The sequence below is a fragment of the Drosophila willistoni genome, unplaced genomic scaffold (genome assembly GCF_018902025.1).
Source record: "Drosophila willistoni isolate 14030-0811.24 unplaced genomic scaffold, UCI_dwil_1.1 Seg169, whole genome shotgun sequence".
NCBI classification, from domain to species: domain Eukaryota; kingdom Metazoa; phylum Arthropoda; class Insecta; order Diptera; family Drosophilidae; genus Drosophila; species Drosophila willistoni.
The window spans coordinates 2991517-3007251 of record NW_025814128.1 but is presented as its reverse complement, the minus strand read 5'-3'; the positions used below and the strand labels follow the sequence as shown (position 1 = coordinate 3007251).

Sequence of the window (15735 nt, the reverse complement as noted above, 5' to 3'; positions counted from 1 at the left end):
TGCTCTTTGCAGCATAGCCCAGAGACTTGCCTTCAGCGCTAGCTCTCGCGCAAGAAGTTGAGTCAAATCATGAAAGGTACGCATTCGCGGCTCATGTAGATTGTGCAGAGGCATCCCCATTAGCTAAAAGTTCCTTTTTTAAAATGCTAAAGACCAGGCAAAAGGCCTTTGCAGACCCAGACGAGGCGTTGCCGTATAACACATCAGTCGTGGCTACCATTTGAACCACAGATGAGCAACCGATCTATGCCAAGCTTTACCCATATCCAATGGAAACAGCTGATTTCGTTAATAAAGAAATCAAAGATTTGCTAAAAAATGATACAATTCAAAAGTCAGTCTCTCCGTACAATAACCCGATGTGGGTAGTAGACAAGAAGGGCACTGATGAAGCGGGCAATAGGAAAATGAGGTTGGTAATGGACTTTCGTAAACTTAACGAAAGAACCGTGCCTGACAAATACCCTATGCCAAATATATCAATGATATTGGGAAATTTGGGAAGAGCCAAATTCTTTTCAACATTAGACCTCAAGTCTGGTTATCACCAGATCATACTCGCAGATCGCGACCGCGAAAAAACCTCGTTTTCTGTAAACGGGGGGAAATACGAGTTCAAAAGGCTCCCCTTTGGATTAAAGAATGCAGCAAGCATCTTCCAAAGAACCATCGACGACATACTGCGAGAGCAGATTGGCAAATTTTACTATGTTTATGTCAATGACGTGATCATCTTTTCAGAAGACGAGGACTCCAACATTAAACACGTGGATTGGGTCCTAAAAGGCTTACACGAAGCAAACATGAGGGTCTCCGTCGAAAAGTCACGATTTTTTAAGAAAAGCGTGAACTTTCTTGGTTACATAGTCACCAGCACTGGCGCCACGACGGATCATGAAAAGGTTAAGGCAATACAGGAGTATCCAGAACCTAAAACACGGTTCGAGGTCAGATCATTTCTAGGCCTCGCAAGTTATTACAGATGTTTCATTAGGGACTTCGCCGCAATAGCAAAACCCATCTCCAATATTTTGAAGGGTGAAAATGGAACAGTCAGTAAGCATAGGTCCAGAAATATAAAGGTTCAATTCTCTGAAGTGCAGCAAAGGGCGTTTCAGAAGTTGCGCGACATTTTGTCATCCGAGAATGTAATGCTCAGGTACCTCGATTTTAAGAAGCCATTCGATCTAACGACCGATGCTTCGGCTTACGGCATAGGTGCAGTCTTGTCTCAAGAGGATCGTCCTGTAACAATGATTTCAAGAACATTGAAGAACAGCGAGGTAAACTATGCGACAAATGAGAGAGAGTTATTGGCCATCGTATGGTCACTTGCCAAGTTAAGGCACTATTTGTATGGGGTGAAAGACATTAATATCTTCACTGACCATCAACCCTTGACCTTCGCAGTTTCCGAATCCAATCCAAATGCACGTATCTTCTATAAACCCGGCAAGGACAATCTGGTTGCGGATGTCTTGTCAAGACAGCAGCTCAACGCTGTGTTTGAACAAGAAATTGAGTCCTGCGCAGCAACGATCCACAGTGAGGTATCTCTCACCAACACCATTGAGACAACAGACAAACCCTTCAATTGTTTTCAAAACCAAATAGTGCTAGAAGAGGCGCGTTTACTCTTAAAACAAAGTTTTATTCTTTTTGGAAATGAGAAACGCTACTTGATCATCTATACTTGCATCGAATCGCTGCTAGACGAGCTCGAAGAAGTAGTTTCACCCAAATGCGTAAATGCTCTCCACTGTAACTTACACACGCTTGCAATAATACAAGATTCATTGGTTCGTAGATACCCGGCCACAAAGCTCTGGCATTGCAAAAATCGCAGAGACCATAGTGACCATGCTCGCAAACAACTATGGGGTCAGCATTTCAAATGCACCACCATTGCATAGCATCTCGAATGGGCAGGTTGAGCGCTTTCACAGCACTCTGTTAGAGCTAGCCAGATGCCTTAAGATCGATAAAGGCATAAATGACACCGTAGAAGTAATTTTACTGGCTACAACTGAGTACAATAAGTCGATTCATTTGGTCACCGACCAGAGACCAGTCGATGTGGTTCAGGCGCACCCAGATGAGCCACAAGGAAAAATACAAGAAAAGATCAGAAACGCTCAGACGTTGCTCAGAGCTAATCGGCAGAATAGGGTCTTCGACGTTGGTGACAAAGTTTTGGTCAAGTCCAATCGACGGCTCAGAAACAAACTCACACCTTTATGTGATGAGAAGGCAGTGGAAGCAGACCTGGGGACCGAGGTCCTCATTAGAGGGAGGGTGGTCCACAAGGACAACCTAAGGTGACACTTAGGTTTTGTTGTTTGTTTTTCTTTTACACCTTGTTTTTCTTTTACACCTTGTTTTTCTTTTACACCTTTTTTTAAGCCACTAGGCAAACTCGTATAAGTTAGATATAGTTGTTCAACTTACCTCTATCCACTTGGCATAGTTTAGAGCAGGCTAGGTTTACTGAAATGCAATTAATATACGCCAATAATAGACAAGTAGAAATGAACACTAGAGTTCAGGACCAGCTTAACCAATTAACAATCACTGTCAACAGAATTCTCAGGATAGCCAAAAACTCACAAGTTGACACTAGGCATTTATTTGAAACACTACTGTCTAGAAACAGAATGCTGATGATGGAGTTGCAAAATTTAATGCTTGCTATTACTATTGCAATAGCTAACATTGTTAGCCCAAACATTTTGGACCACTCAGATTTGAAATCAATTTGGCTAGAGGAACCCACCAACACTCCTATAGGAGGTCTTATGTCCGTTGAGTCCGTAAAAGTTCTTCAATCGATTAACACCATACACTTTATAATCAATTTCCTTACATTAAAAGAGCTTACAGAAAAATCACGATTTATCCAGTCATCCACAAGAACTTCATAGTGCGATTGCTTGACAACGTCATAGCCGAATGCGATGGAGAAACCCACACATTGCAGAGTTGCGCCGCTTCGCCTGGAACCACATTTTGTCGTCTGGCTTTGGAAAGTTCATGTGCCAAAGAGCTCCATGCTCCAGGCACACTGCAAAATCCAGCCGAGCAACCTGGAGATAATCACCCATGTAGATGACGGATGACATCATCCTCAATAACGGGTCCGCAAGGATTCAGGTGGACAACGGCACTGAGATCCAGGTAATCTGGAGGTGATACAGCAATTTGAGAAAAACGCCGGAACTGATCAAGCTTATCGTGTGGCATTGATCATTGGAGCCATATGCTGTGCTTTAATCTGCATTGGCCTCACTTTTTGTCGAATCATCGGTGCAAAGAAGTCTGCAAAACGGTTACGAAAAGTCGTCGCCGGGATTGGGTCCGCCGAGGACGGCCTAATACTTGAAGTGGGAGTAGTTAACAAATAACACTTAATATAGGATATTTCATAAGTTTATAATCAGCCGTCGCAATTGCAACTTTACAGTTGAATCAGCGCGCTATAGCTGCAATGGTCAGCAACGGTAATCGGACACTTTTGCTTTGCTTCGGGAGTTTCCATTAGATTTGCTGGGTCGTCTTGCCGACCATGCCATTGTGGCGTGATGCGAGTTTTGGCTTAGCTTAAGTGAAATATTCTGTGTATTAAGAAGTCAGTTTTGAGTACAGCGCTCTTCCGATAAGTCGCTTAAATAAATATTCACTCCAGCACTTGGCCGTTAAATAATTTGTTTCATTGTCTGAGCACGTGACCAGCAATAAGAGGTACAGTTCGCCTCTTAACCTAATCTTCACCCGCAACAGGACTGGAGAATATTAATTTGTATACATTGATGTATGCACATAAACATATTCACATAATTATACAGCTAAGCATGATCATATATGTCATATACATTTGTATATGCACATACATACATATATTCGCATTAGCTAGAGCCAGGCCAGCGTGTGAACGCTGACCAAGCACTTTTATGCAAGCGCTCCATCATATGTATGTATGTACCGAAACTCTCCCTCTCTTTTTGTAGCTGTCGCATAAGTCGCAGCATAAGAATAAATATGAAAACTTAGCTTAAGCAAAAGAATAATTAGGAATAAAGAATCAATCCAGAAAATACAATCGACTGACACTGTCCACCTTTAATATTTTCTACCTAATGAAACTCGGTCCTTGCTTCCTTTCACAGTACATCTGTGCATGTGGCCATACGCCAAATTTTGAAGAGACACATACTAAATGAAGACACGACTTTAAGACTGACACCGACAGCTGCTCCCACATATACAGACATTTACTTAACAAAAGTTAGTTCTCAACTCCACGTCGAATGGTGCTGACGTGTTAAATAATGTAAGTTACGACTCTTAAGTACGAGCCTGGTTCATGGATGCGAGTCTGGTCCCTACTCGGGAGCCAGCTATGAGTCTATCATACGTGTCTACCTATCGGAGTGTGGCATTGCCATGATCCTTCGGATACACATGGGAGATGACACACAAGAATCTTTCTTTAACCACCAGTTTACCATGAAACCAATAACACAGAAACATCGATTTAAAGTTTTAACTTGTTTATTAATCACTTGTATGTACTTCTGGTTCCGAGGCCAGACTAAGACTACCCCAGAGATCGGCCTTAAATATAACTTAAGAGGGCTGATCAACGTCTATTGATCCTACTGTGGCCGATGTTGAGAGTATGTCACTCTTCCGGTGAAGTCAGCAAAAATGGGTTGGTTACAAAGGTGAATAGAAAAGTGCTTATGCTATGTGATAGAGTTAAAATTGGGTCAAGCGTTAAAGTGCCTACTCTAGGTATAGAATGTCATTAATGGAACAAGGGGATAGTGTGGATTAAAATGGGTCACAATGTACTTCCTATATGGGATGTGTGTGTTGTCAACGTGACTTTTAATGAGAAGGGCCATACTACACAGAACTCATTCAGCAGTTTCTGGTATTGCGTCTCGTCTTGCTGCATCATAGTTGGTCGGTGTGCAGGGCATGGTTCTACTTGTCCTGTAGGAGTCGTCGTATCGTGGGGAAACGCGTGTGCTAACTTGTATGTTACAATTTAGTTATATTTCATATAATGGTTAAATGTTCAACCGAAATATATCGGTTCAAAAAATACAATTAGAAACTGCGGCTTTTTATTTTTATGAAATCAAATGACCTGAAGGCTGATGAAAATCAATTACAACAACACAAATGTCGCTAAAACAATAACAATTTTTATTTATATTTTGTAAAATCAGTCTTGTGGTACCTGCCAAACCCGCATCGAGCATCGCAGAAGTTATACTTTTTTAGCTATAACATTCGAATTATAACAACAGCAAAATAAAGAGAACAAAAAGTCTGGCTGGCAACGCTATGTCGCCAATTCAGATAAGAAAGGCTCGAAAAACAGACACTGGTCAACGGCAGAGCAACAACAATTATTATCAACCGTTACAAGCAATAGATGACCAAACTGTAAGCGACAACAACGAAGAAGTAATCGTCCTCCAATAACGGTGCTTAAAATTAGCGCTGAACAACTGCATGGTAATTGCAAATTGCTTAATATCAATGACTACTCCATCAGAAAAATTTCGATGTGGGTCAAACTACACTGCAATGAAGAGGTGGACTTTACCCGAGCCTGCTCTCACCTAAAAAGCTCCAAGTATGAGTTTTTCTCCTAAGCATAAGAAACCATACAAATCAGTGCTTACGGGCCTGGATGACACTCCGGCTGATGAGGTTGTCAAGCTTATCCAAAGGAAACTTCCCAACAACAGTAACTTCTCGCTGTATGTAGTGTATTTTGTCAACAAATCGACCAGTTTAAACGAGTTGAAGAAAAACTACTCTGTCATTGACCATATTAGAGTTAAACGCAAGCTTAACTCCATTACCCAGTGCTACAACTGCCAGATGTTCGGGCACGGATCGTCCTGTTGTGGTGTAAAATCATATTGTATGAACTGCGCAGGAAACCACAAAACTATAAATTGTGCAGATAAGATAAGATAAGTCACGGTCCTCATAAGGCTAACTCAGTGGAATGTCCAGTCAGAATAAATTATGTAAAGGCAAGGGAAAGTCATCCCCAAAGCACGGGTAGTCCATCTCCCGCCCGACCGACAGTGGGGCACAGCCGTATATCGGACGGTAGGATCGCGTGGACAAATACAAATAAAATGGACGAACAATTAAAATATGATTAACTAAAGCTAATAACTAGCTAAATGTGATAAAATAGAGGTTTTTAGAAAAGTAAGATAGGCTTCTGATCTAATTACGGGATAAAGAAGATTGTAATCAGAGCATAGGACTCGAAAAGGTTCATGTAAAGAATAGTTAGAAATACAGTGTTTTAAGGATAAAAGGAATAAAATTTCTGGTAGGTCTACGGGGTACAGATATAACTGATTCAATAGCTCAGTAGTAATTACTCTACGATTATTTTAAGAAGGAAGATTAATTTAAAGAAGCCTACTATGATGGCAAATTGACATTGCGATCCCAATTGAGACCGCGAAGAGCAAAAACCAGAAATCGCTTTTGAACAGATTCAATTTCACTTTGGTGCCAATCCACCACAAATACCAGATCTAGCGATCTGTCACGACTATTCTGGACAGGATTTTTTTGAGTTAGGGATAACTCAAGCAGACCATCTATGAAACAATGTGACGAGAAGGGCAACAGTAATAAAGAATCATATAAAAGGGTCCAAAGACTCATCATTTTACTTATAAATATATTGAGGATCTTCACTTGCGAAACCTTCACGCAGGAGCTAAGTTTCTGATAGCGATTCTGCGCATAACAGTAGTTCTCATCCATGAAGAAAATCTTCCACCGCGATGCTGGATTACTGGTAGCGTGTCTAAAATTGCGGCAGATGGAAGGGTCAGAGTAGCCGATGTTCGCACCAAGAAAAGAATTATTCGCCGCCCAATCTGCAAACGTGCCCCATTGCCTTTGAGAGTTATATGCAAAGTATCTGTAGAAGTAAAACTCAAGGATTTAATGGATCACGTTGCGAGACGTCTTGTTGAAAGTATGCCTGATGGAGAGGTGGAGCTTCTTCCGGAAAATTTGACTTTACTCAACAAATAGGGATGTGATGGATCATCTGGACAAAGCGCCTACAAGCAGATTATACACACAGAAGACGAAGTTATTTCTAATGAAAATATGTTCATGGTTTCGGTAGTTCCTTTGCGCCTAAGAAGTGAAAGTTATGAATATTGGAGAAATCTTCGACCGTCATCGACCCACTATTGTCGGCATTTGTTCTTCAAATATGCAAAGGAGTCCTCTGAATTAATCAAATCAACTATTGGCGACATAGCAAATCAAATAAGCCAACTGAAAGCTGCTGTTTTACAAACCAAGAGTGGAAAAACATTTACGGTTAAGTTTGGATTTTTTCTGACAATGATTGATGTAAAAGTCTTAAACGAAATTACAAACACTTCCTCAACGTTGAGATGTTAAATGTGCAAAAAAAAAAACTCAACAAGAATTTCATGACTTAGACGATTCAATGAGTGAAGAAAACTGTTACGAATAATTTCTCCGTTGCATTGCAGAAAAAGTGTATGGATTTTATTCTGAAGCTAGCTAACACACTTTCTTGGCCAGGAGAAACAAAAACGAATAATACACCTCGTAAGGATATACGGAGTAGAAAGAGATTATTCAAGCAGATTTCTCTCAGAAGCTAGAACTAATAGATACGAATGACAGAAATTTTTTGAAAATGATAAAATGACATCTTTAATAACAGGTGTTAGTCAAGAGATCATTAAAAGGATGGCAAGGAAATGGTGAAAACTTTGCCGGATATACGTCAAAAACTGCTCAACTTTTGACTGAATTGTATCCTCAAAAAAAACATACCCCACTTACATAGGATTTTGGCTCACGGAAAGGATTTAATAGAATATCAGTGTTTACCAATTGGAGAGCTATCCGAAGCAGAGGAATGTAAAAATAAGGACCACAAAATGTTCAGATACACTAATACACATTTTCAAGCAGCAGTCCCTTCGGCCCCACTTATTGCATCGCTGAAACACGTGCGATCACGAAATGATTTGGAAAATAGCAACTATAGTCCCGAAATGTTGAGTTTATTAGATATTGATGTAAATATTGCAAATTATTTTTAAGATAATCAGCTATTAATAGCAATTTTCAAAATTAAGCTAAAAAAAATAATGATTAATGTAATATCAAGTGATCACTGTACTCAGTGACACACATCAATAATATTACTTACATATTGTATCACTTTCTCATAATATTTACGTTTACAATATTCAGGTGTCAGAACTAACACGAGTGACCACGCTGTCACAATATGCAATATGAAACATCCTCACTCTCCCGCTGCGGCGGAACACATAACTACATACATATTCTTATGTAAACATATATACTTTTATACATTTATACGTAAGCAGACCGCTTCTTTGCCGGCGTCACTGGCATACTTAACCATTGTTAGAGAATAAAGAAATATTCAATAAAGAAAACTCAAATCGAAAAGACATGCTTTGGTCTTCACTTAAAACCTCACGAATAATAAATATAAATGGAATAAATTGACATTGAATATACTACATGACGACCAAAAAGGAGGAAACCGAATCCAAGAAAGAAGGAGAAAACAGCAACAAAATAATAAAGGCCAATGGATATTCTGAGTGAGTAGAGTGTGAGAGATGGCAAAGAGAGGTGGAGTGCAAAATAAAATAAAGAAAAGAATTGCACACGTTAAGTGGCTATTATGTTCAAAACAAGCACCACCTCCATAGGCAGTAGCACAAAAACTGCAGCAAGAACTTGACTTTTTAAAGTCATTGAAATCAAGCAACAAGCCAGAAACTCTCCCTATATCTATATCCTACATTAAAAATAATTGACAATAACACAAAAACTCCTCCAAAGCCATTACCATTACCAAATGAAGAGAAAAAGTGTCCCCTAGTTTGCCCAGGACCACTGGAGAGTCCATACTGTGAAAACACATGTTTGAGAAAAACTGGTGCGACGACCGGGACCGGTACCGCTTGAGCCCATAGGCCCTGGACATCAGTAGCAGAGACAACGAGTGTGAAAGGTGGCAACCTTTTACGCCATAGATGAAGCATCAGCGTGAGAACTGGCGACGACCAGCTGATGCTGATACCGAGCAAAACTATAAGATGCCAGCAAAATTTTAATATATTCATTAGTATAAATTTTTGAAGTGAAAACTTCTTTAGATTCGTTGGGAGTGATTTGAGACTCGATGAAACGAAAAAGCGACACTAAAAAGAGACACATATAGATCTTATAGTATTTAGCCTGCGAGAGAATGAGATGCAAATATATAAAAAGCGTGCTCGCTTGGCGATTGGGCGACCGGGGTTCGACTCCCAGCTTGGTCGAAGTTTTTCATAATGCTTTTTATTCATAATCTTTATATATAAAATTCTCTAGTGTGTAGTGTTTGTTACAAAACTACTCCGAAACGGCTCGACCGATTCTCACGAAATTTTTTATGCAGATCGTGTAGGACTGAGAATAGGCCAACATCTATTTTTTATACCCAAATAATAACAAGCTCACGATTAAAACTGACTAACTGTGCTGGATATCTGAACTACCCTGTGTTTTATACGAGTGAAATTAGACACACGGCCTACTTGATAAGAGATGAAATTCAACAAAAATAATTTAAATGTTCCAATCGAAACAGGCCGTGAAAAACCATATACAACGTTGAGACTTTCTAGATTTCAGTAAGGTGATGTACACTGTTGAGTTCACACGGCTTCGCTTGGGGATTTCCGTATACAAAAATTTAATTTTCCAGTTTTTTTTTCGGAACAAACAGTTGAAATTTTCTTTTAACTTCAGGACAAGCGTTCTGTCGCTGTCGCCGAGTGTGGTTCGGTGGAAGGCGCGCACAAGAATTGTGCGTCTCGAGTTCAGTCGTTGTTACAACTCGAGTGCGACCGAACTCGCTGCGCTAATTATTGATCAAGAAAATAATACACGTTATACACCAATCAGTTTTCCAACTTGATTTATTACAACAATGCCACGAACACGCAGGGGGGCTAATTTGAGTCGTCAAACAAACAGATCTAGAGGTATGCAAGATAGAAGAGCAATAAGATCAGATGCAGAAAGGCAACAAAGTAATGCAGATGTCCGTGTAAGAATGGCGCAGTTACGAGATGAGCGAAACCAACAAAGACAATTGGAACGAAGAGAAGCGCGCAGATTCGTAGCCAACAGACGTAGAGGGATTGACCAACATCAACAAGTACTTCGAGCATTTACATCACATTCATTTCTTCGACTAGCATTTCAGTATGAGCCTGATGTTGAATATTACGCTCATTCCAAAGTGGTAATTGGTACATTGGACAAGGAATGCCCGCACTGTCAAGCCCTTAAATTTAAAAATGAGCCAATTGGGATGTGTTGCTCATCAGGAAAAGTGAAACTTCCAGAAATTGAAACACCGCCGGAACCATTGCACGGCCTCCTTATTGGTACTGATCCAAATTCTTCGCTGTTCTTGCGTTCAATTCGGCAATTCAATTCATGTTTTCAAATGACAAATCACCTCAATTCACCATTTGCAACGCGCATTGTCAGCGAGCTGGACGCTCTGTTAAATGAGCACAACGAATTGTTGAAATTATTCAAATCACATATGCATAAGCTACAAAGTGACAATCACGCTATTTTCATCAATCCTGATAGAACACCAGCTGGAGGGCATATACGTCGATTCAACGCACCTGTTGTTGACGACGTGGCTGGAATCATGGTTGGCGACCATACAGCTACGCGACAAATCGTGATTCGAAGAAGAAATAATTCTCTTCAGTCCATTCCTGATACCCATCGTTTATATGATGCTCTCCAATATCCACTCATTTTTTGGAAGGGACAAGACGGATATTGCATAAACCTTAAGCAACGAGATCCGGTAACAGGTAATTCATTCATTAAGAATATGAAAACTCTTCAATTAATACATGGATATCTATATATATAAAATTCTCGAGTGTGGGGTTTGTTACCAAACTACTCCGAAACGGCTCGACCAATTCTCACGAAATTTTTTATGCAGATCGTGTAGGACTGAGAATCGGCCAACATCTATTTTTTATACCCAAGCTTTAAGAGTAGTAAAAGATTTTGCTCAACCTTTTGCCATCCATCTAAACTACTTTTACATTGAATGTTTTCGTAGTATGCCAGCTTTCGTTTTTCATTTATAAATCACTCAAATGTATATTGCTTAACAAATAGACTGTAATTTATACTTAACTGCAACTCAGCAATAGAGTTAAATAGAATTTAACATAGTAATAAGACGTTCAACATATCCAAAGACATCTACTTTAAGGGTTTAACTTGAATTTCAGCAATAAAATTACCAACCGCAATTTTAATTTTTCAAAAGCGGGCACAGCGAAGCGTGGCAGGGCATGTGAACATGCGCGTTCAAACGCTTCAGGATCCATCCGCCGAAACTTTTTCGAAACAGCTATTAGATATTGGCAATGGGAAAGTTGCCGTACATGAAAATACTGGATCAATAAAATTACCAACCGGTTTTTGCACAATCGTCCACTCGCAAGATGTTCTCATCGACTGTATATTTCCCGATGTACACACACAATATATATAGTAATATATACTAGCAAACCCGGCGAACTTCGTAACGCCTAACAGTCAAAGAATTTCGTGTTACCTTTTAGCTTGAAACTTGCCATTTAAAATGGTGGCCTCAATCACGTTCTAGTATAAATATATAAAAAGCACTAGCAAACCCGGCGAACTTCGTAACGCCTAACAGTCAAAGAATTTCGTGTTACCTATTAGCTTGAAACTTGCCATTTAAAATGGTGGCCTCAATCACGTTCTTCATTAATTTTTTAATAACCAATCGTGTGCCATTGCACAGCCGTGGTGGGTTCAAGTTACGGAGCAAAATCACCGGAGATCCTACTTTCAATTGTAAGTGGTGCGGTGGCATGCCTGGCAAATCCAAGGAATTCAAAAATTCTACTGGGTAATTTACAGCTTCGATAGTATTGCAAACTGTATCAACAGATTTGTATGACACAGAGTCTGTTGGCGACAATTGTTGTATCTTGAAATTTAATCCATGAACGTCCACATTTTTCGCTGCTAAAATGGCTCTTTCTGCCAGCCACTCAAGATTTATATATTGTGTGTGTACATCGGGAAATATACAGTCGATGAGAACATCTTGCGAGTGGACGATTGTGCAAAAACCGGTTGGTAATTTTATTGATCCAGTATTTTCATGTACGGCAACTTTCCCATTGCCAATATCTAATAGCTGTTTCGAAAAAGTTTCGGCGGATGGATTCTGAAGCGTTTGAACGCGCATGTTCACATGCCCTGCCACGCTTCGCTGTGCCCGCTTTTGAAAAATTAAAATTGCGGTTGGTAATTTTATTGCTGAAATTCAAGTTAAACCCTTAAAGTAGATGTCTTTGGATATGTTGAACGTCTTATTACTATGTTAAATTCTATTTAACTCTATTGCTGAGTTGCAGTTAAGTATAAATTACAGTCTATTTGTTAAGCAATATACATTTGAGTGATTTATAAATGAAAAACGAAAGCTGGCATACTACGAAAACATTCAATGTAAAAGTAGTTTAGATGGATGGCAAAAGGTTGAGCAAAATCTTTTACTACTCTTAAAGCTTGGGTATAAAAAATAGATGTTGGCCGATTCTCAGTCCTACACGATCTGCATAAAAAATTTCGTGAGAATTGGTCGAGCCGTTTCGGAGTAGTTTGGTAACAAACCCCACACTCGAGAATTTTATATATATAGATATCCATGTATTAATTGAAGAGTTTTCATATTCTTAATGAATGAATTACCTGTTACCGGATCTCGTTGCTTAAGGTTTATGCAATATCCGTCTTGTCCCTTCCAAAAAATGAGTGGATATTGGAGAGCATCATATAAACGATGGGTATCAGGAATGGACTGAAGAGAATTATTTCTTCTTCGAATCACGATTTGTCGCGTAGCTGTATGGTCGCCAACCATGATTCCAGCCACGTCGTCAACAACAGGTGCGTTGAATCGACGTATATGCCCTCCAGCTGGTGTTCTATCAGGATTGATGAAAATAGCGTGATTGTCACTTTGTAGCTTATGCATATGTGATTTGAATAATTTCAACAATTCGTTGTGCTCATTTAACAGAGCGTCCAGCTCGCTGACAATGCGCGTTGCAAATGGTGAATTGAGGTGATTTGTCATTTGAAAACATGAATTGAATTGCCGAATTGAACGCAAGAACAGCGAAGAATTTGGATCAGTACCAATAAGGAGGCCGTGCAATGGTTCCGGCGGTGTTTCAATTTCTGGAAGTTTCACTTTTCCTGATGAGCAACACATCCCAATTGGCTCATTTTTAAATTTAAGGGCTTGACAGTGCGGGCATTCCTTGTCCAATGTACCAATTACCACTTTGGAATGAGCGTAATATTCAACATCAGGCTCATACTGAAATGCTAGTCGAAGAAATGAATGTGATGTAAATGCTCGAAGTACTTGTTGATGTTGGTCAATCCCTCTACGTCTGTTGGCTACGAATCTGCGCGCTTCTCTTCGTTCCAATTGTCTTTGTTGGTTTCGCTCATCTCGTAACTGCGCCATTCTTACACGGACATCTGCATTACTTTGTTGCCTTTCTGCATCTGATCTTATTGCTCTTCTATCTTGCATGCCTCTAGATCTGTTTGTTTGACGACTCAAATTAGCCCCCCTGCGTGTTCGTGGCATTGTTGTAATAAATCAAGTTGGAAAACTGATTGGTGTATAACGTGTATTATTTTCTTGATCAATAATTAGCGCAGCGAGTTCGGTCGCACTCGAGTTGTAACAACGACTGAACTCGAGACGCACAATTCTTGTGCGCGCCTTCCACCGAACCACACTCGGCGACAGCGACAGAACGCTTGTCCTGAAGTTAAAAGAAAATTTCAACTGTTTGTTCCGAAAAAAAAACTGGAAAATTAAATTTTTGTATACGGAAATCCCCAAGCGAAGCCGTGTGAACTCAACAGTGTACATCACCTTACTGAAATCTAGAAAGTCTCAACGTTGTATATGGTTTTTCACGGCCTGTTTCGATTGGAACATTTAAATTATTTTTGTTGAATTTCATCTCTTATCAAGTAGGCCGTGTGTCTAATTTCACTCGTATAAAACACAGAGTAGTTCAGATATCCAGCACAGTTAGTCAGTTTTAATCGTGAGCTTGTTATTATTTGGGTATAAAAAATAGATGTTGGCCTATTCTCAGTCCTACACGATCTGCATAAAAAATTTCGTGAGAATCGGTCGAGCCGTTTCGGAGTAGTTTTGTAACAAACACTACACACTAGAGAATTTTATATATAAAGATTATGAATAAAAAGCATTATGAAAAACTTCGACCAAGCTGGGAGTCGAACCCCGGCCGCCCGATCGCCAAGCGAGCACACTAACTACAGAACTCGACGGCAATTTACAAAGTTTCGACGTGGCTCTGTTGTTAGTGTGCTCGCTTGGCGATTGGGCGGCCGGGGTTCGACTCCCAGCTTGGTCGAAGTTTTTCATAATGCTTTTTATTCATAACGCTTTTTATATATTTGCATCTCATTCTCTCGCAGGCTAAATACTATAAGATCTATATGTGTCTCTTTTTAGTGTCGCTTTTTCGTTTCATCGAGTCTCAAATCACTCCCAACGATTCTAAAAAAGTTTTGACTTCAAAAAAATTCTACCAAGAATATATGGATTACCTAAAATTCATAAAGAAGGTAGGCCATTGAGACCAATATGCAAATGCATAGTCAACATAGTAAAAAGAGCAGAGGGTCGGGGCTAACTTAAACCGCGTCAATGTTTATATACCCTTGCAACGTTTTGGTAACTCTTTCCTTACCTATAGGCTATCAAAGTGGAAAAACGTTTTATCTTAAAAGGCTAATGTTTGCGAATGAACGACCTACAATCTTAGTATAGGAAATAACGAATATATTGATCAAAGTTACTGTTTTCCACTGATCGTTTCTATGGGAGCTATATGATATAGTCCCGCGATCTTGATCAAATTTGGCATAGTCTTTTATATGTGTAATAAATTCACCCATATTTTATTTTACGACAATACCTCAAAAAATAACGAAGTTATTGAGAAAAGTCACTGTTCGTGACTTTGTCGTTTGTATGGGAGCTATATGATATAGTGGTCCGATCTAAATGAAAGCTCTGCAGCTCTTACGGTCTAGGAGGAGTTTGCGCTAATCCAGACGGACGGACGGACAAACGGACGGACATGGCTAATTGAACTCGTCTCGTCATGCTGATCAAGAATATATATACTTTATATGGTCGGAGATGCTTCCTTGTATGCGTCGCACACTGCTGACCAAAACTAATGTACCCTTTTGCAAGAGTATAATAACGGCAAACTCAACAAACAACGTAAAGAACACCTCAGAATTTAATACATTACCGACGATGAAAGATTGATATCATTTGATGTACTCTTACTTTTTCCAGGTATTCCAATACAATTGGCACTTGACACTATTAAGGAAAAATGGATCAAAATAAAAGCGCACACTAACATTCCAAAATAAATACTCATGGAAATACAACATTTTTGTAAACAAGAGAACAGATATTTCAAATACAAGGACAAC

General features: G+C 39.6%; 2 protein-coding genes across 3 annotated transcripts; one reads left to right on the top strand and one right to left on the bottom strand.

Annotated features, from left to right (window-relative positions):
- The first annotated feature begins 9746 nt into the window (after positions 1-9746).
- LOC124460943 lies at positions 9747-11775 on the top strand. Of its 2 annotated transcripts, XM_047012530.1 has the most exons (3): positions 10033-10052; positions 10318-10976; positions 11412-11775. In XM_047012530.1, exons 2-3 carry the CDS (start codon positions 10451-10453, stop codon positions 11675-11677), a joined length of 792 nt encoding a protein of 263 aa, XP_046868486.1. In that variant the 5' UTR covers positions 10033-10052; positions 10318-10450; the 3' UTR covers positions 11678-11775. The 2 variants fall into 2 exon arrangements, with proteins under 2 accessions (XP_046868485.1, XP_046868486.1); XM_047012529.1 differs by having other exon boundaries at positions 9747-10976.
- An 85-nt stretch (positions 11776-11860) lies between these two features.
- LOC124460995 lies at positions 11861-14141 on the bottom strand. The gene is made up of 4 exons (XM_047012586.1): positions 13474-14141; positions 12913-13442; positions 12247-12477; positions 11861-12027 (listed from the first exon to the last, which is right to left on the bottom strand). The coding sequence occupies exons 1-4, from the start codon at positions 13482-13484 to the stop codon at positions 11861-11863; spliced, it is 939 nt and encodes a 312-aa protein (XP_046868542.1). The 5' UTR covers positions 13485-14141.
- Positions 14142-15735: the final 1594 nt, after the last annotated feature.

What these genes read in the sequence shown, in the direction of transcription:
- LOC124460943 (XM_047012529.1), top strand. Translation starts at nt 10,064, where the DNA reads ATGCCACGAACACGCAGGGGGGCTAATTTGAGTCGTCAAACAAACAGA. An exon ending in GCAACGAGATCCGGTAACAG is followed by an intron (nt 10,977 to 11,411) that starts GTAATTCATTCA and finishes CTTGAATTTCAG; the next exon opens with CAATAAAATTACCAACCGCA.
- LOC124460995 (XM_047012586.1), bottom strand. An exon ending in GCAACGAGATCCGGTAACAG is followed by an intron (nt 12,478 to 12,912) that starts GTAATTCATTCA and finishes CTTGAATTTCAG; the next exon opens with CAATAAAATTACCAACCGCA. An exon ending in GCAAGATGTTCTCATCGACT is followed by an intron (nt 12,028 to 12,246) that starts GTATATTTCCCG and finishes TGGATTTGCCAG; the next exon opens with GCATGCCACCGCACCACTTA.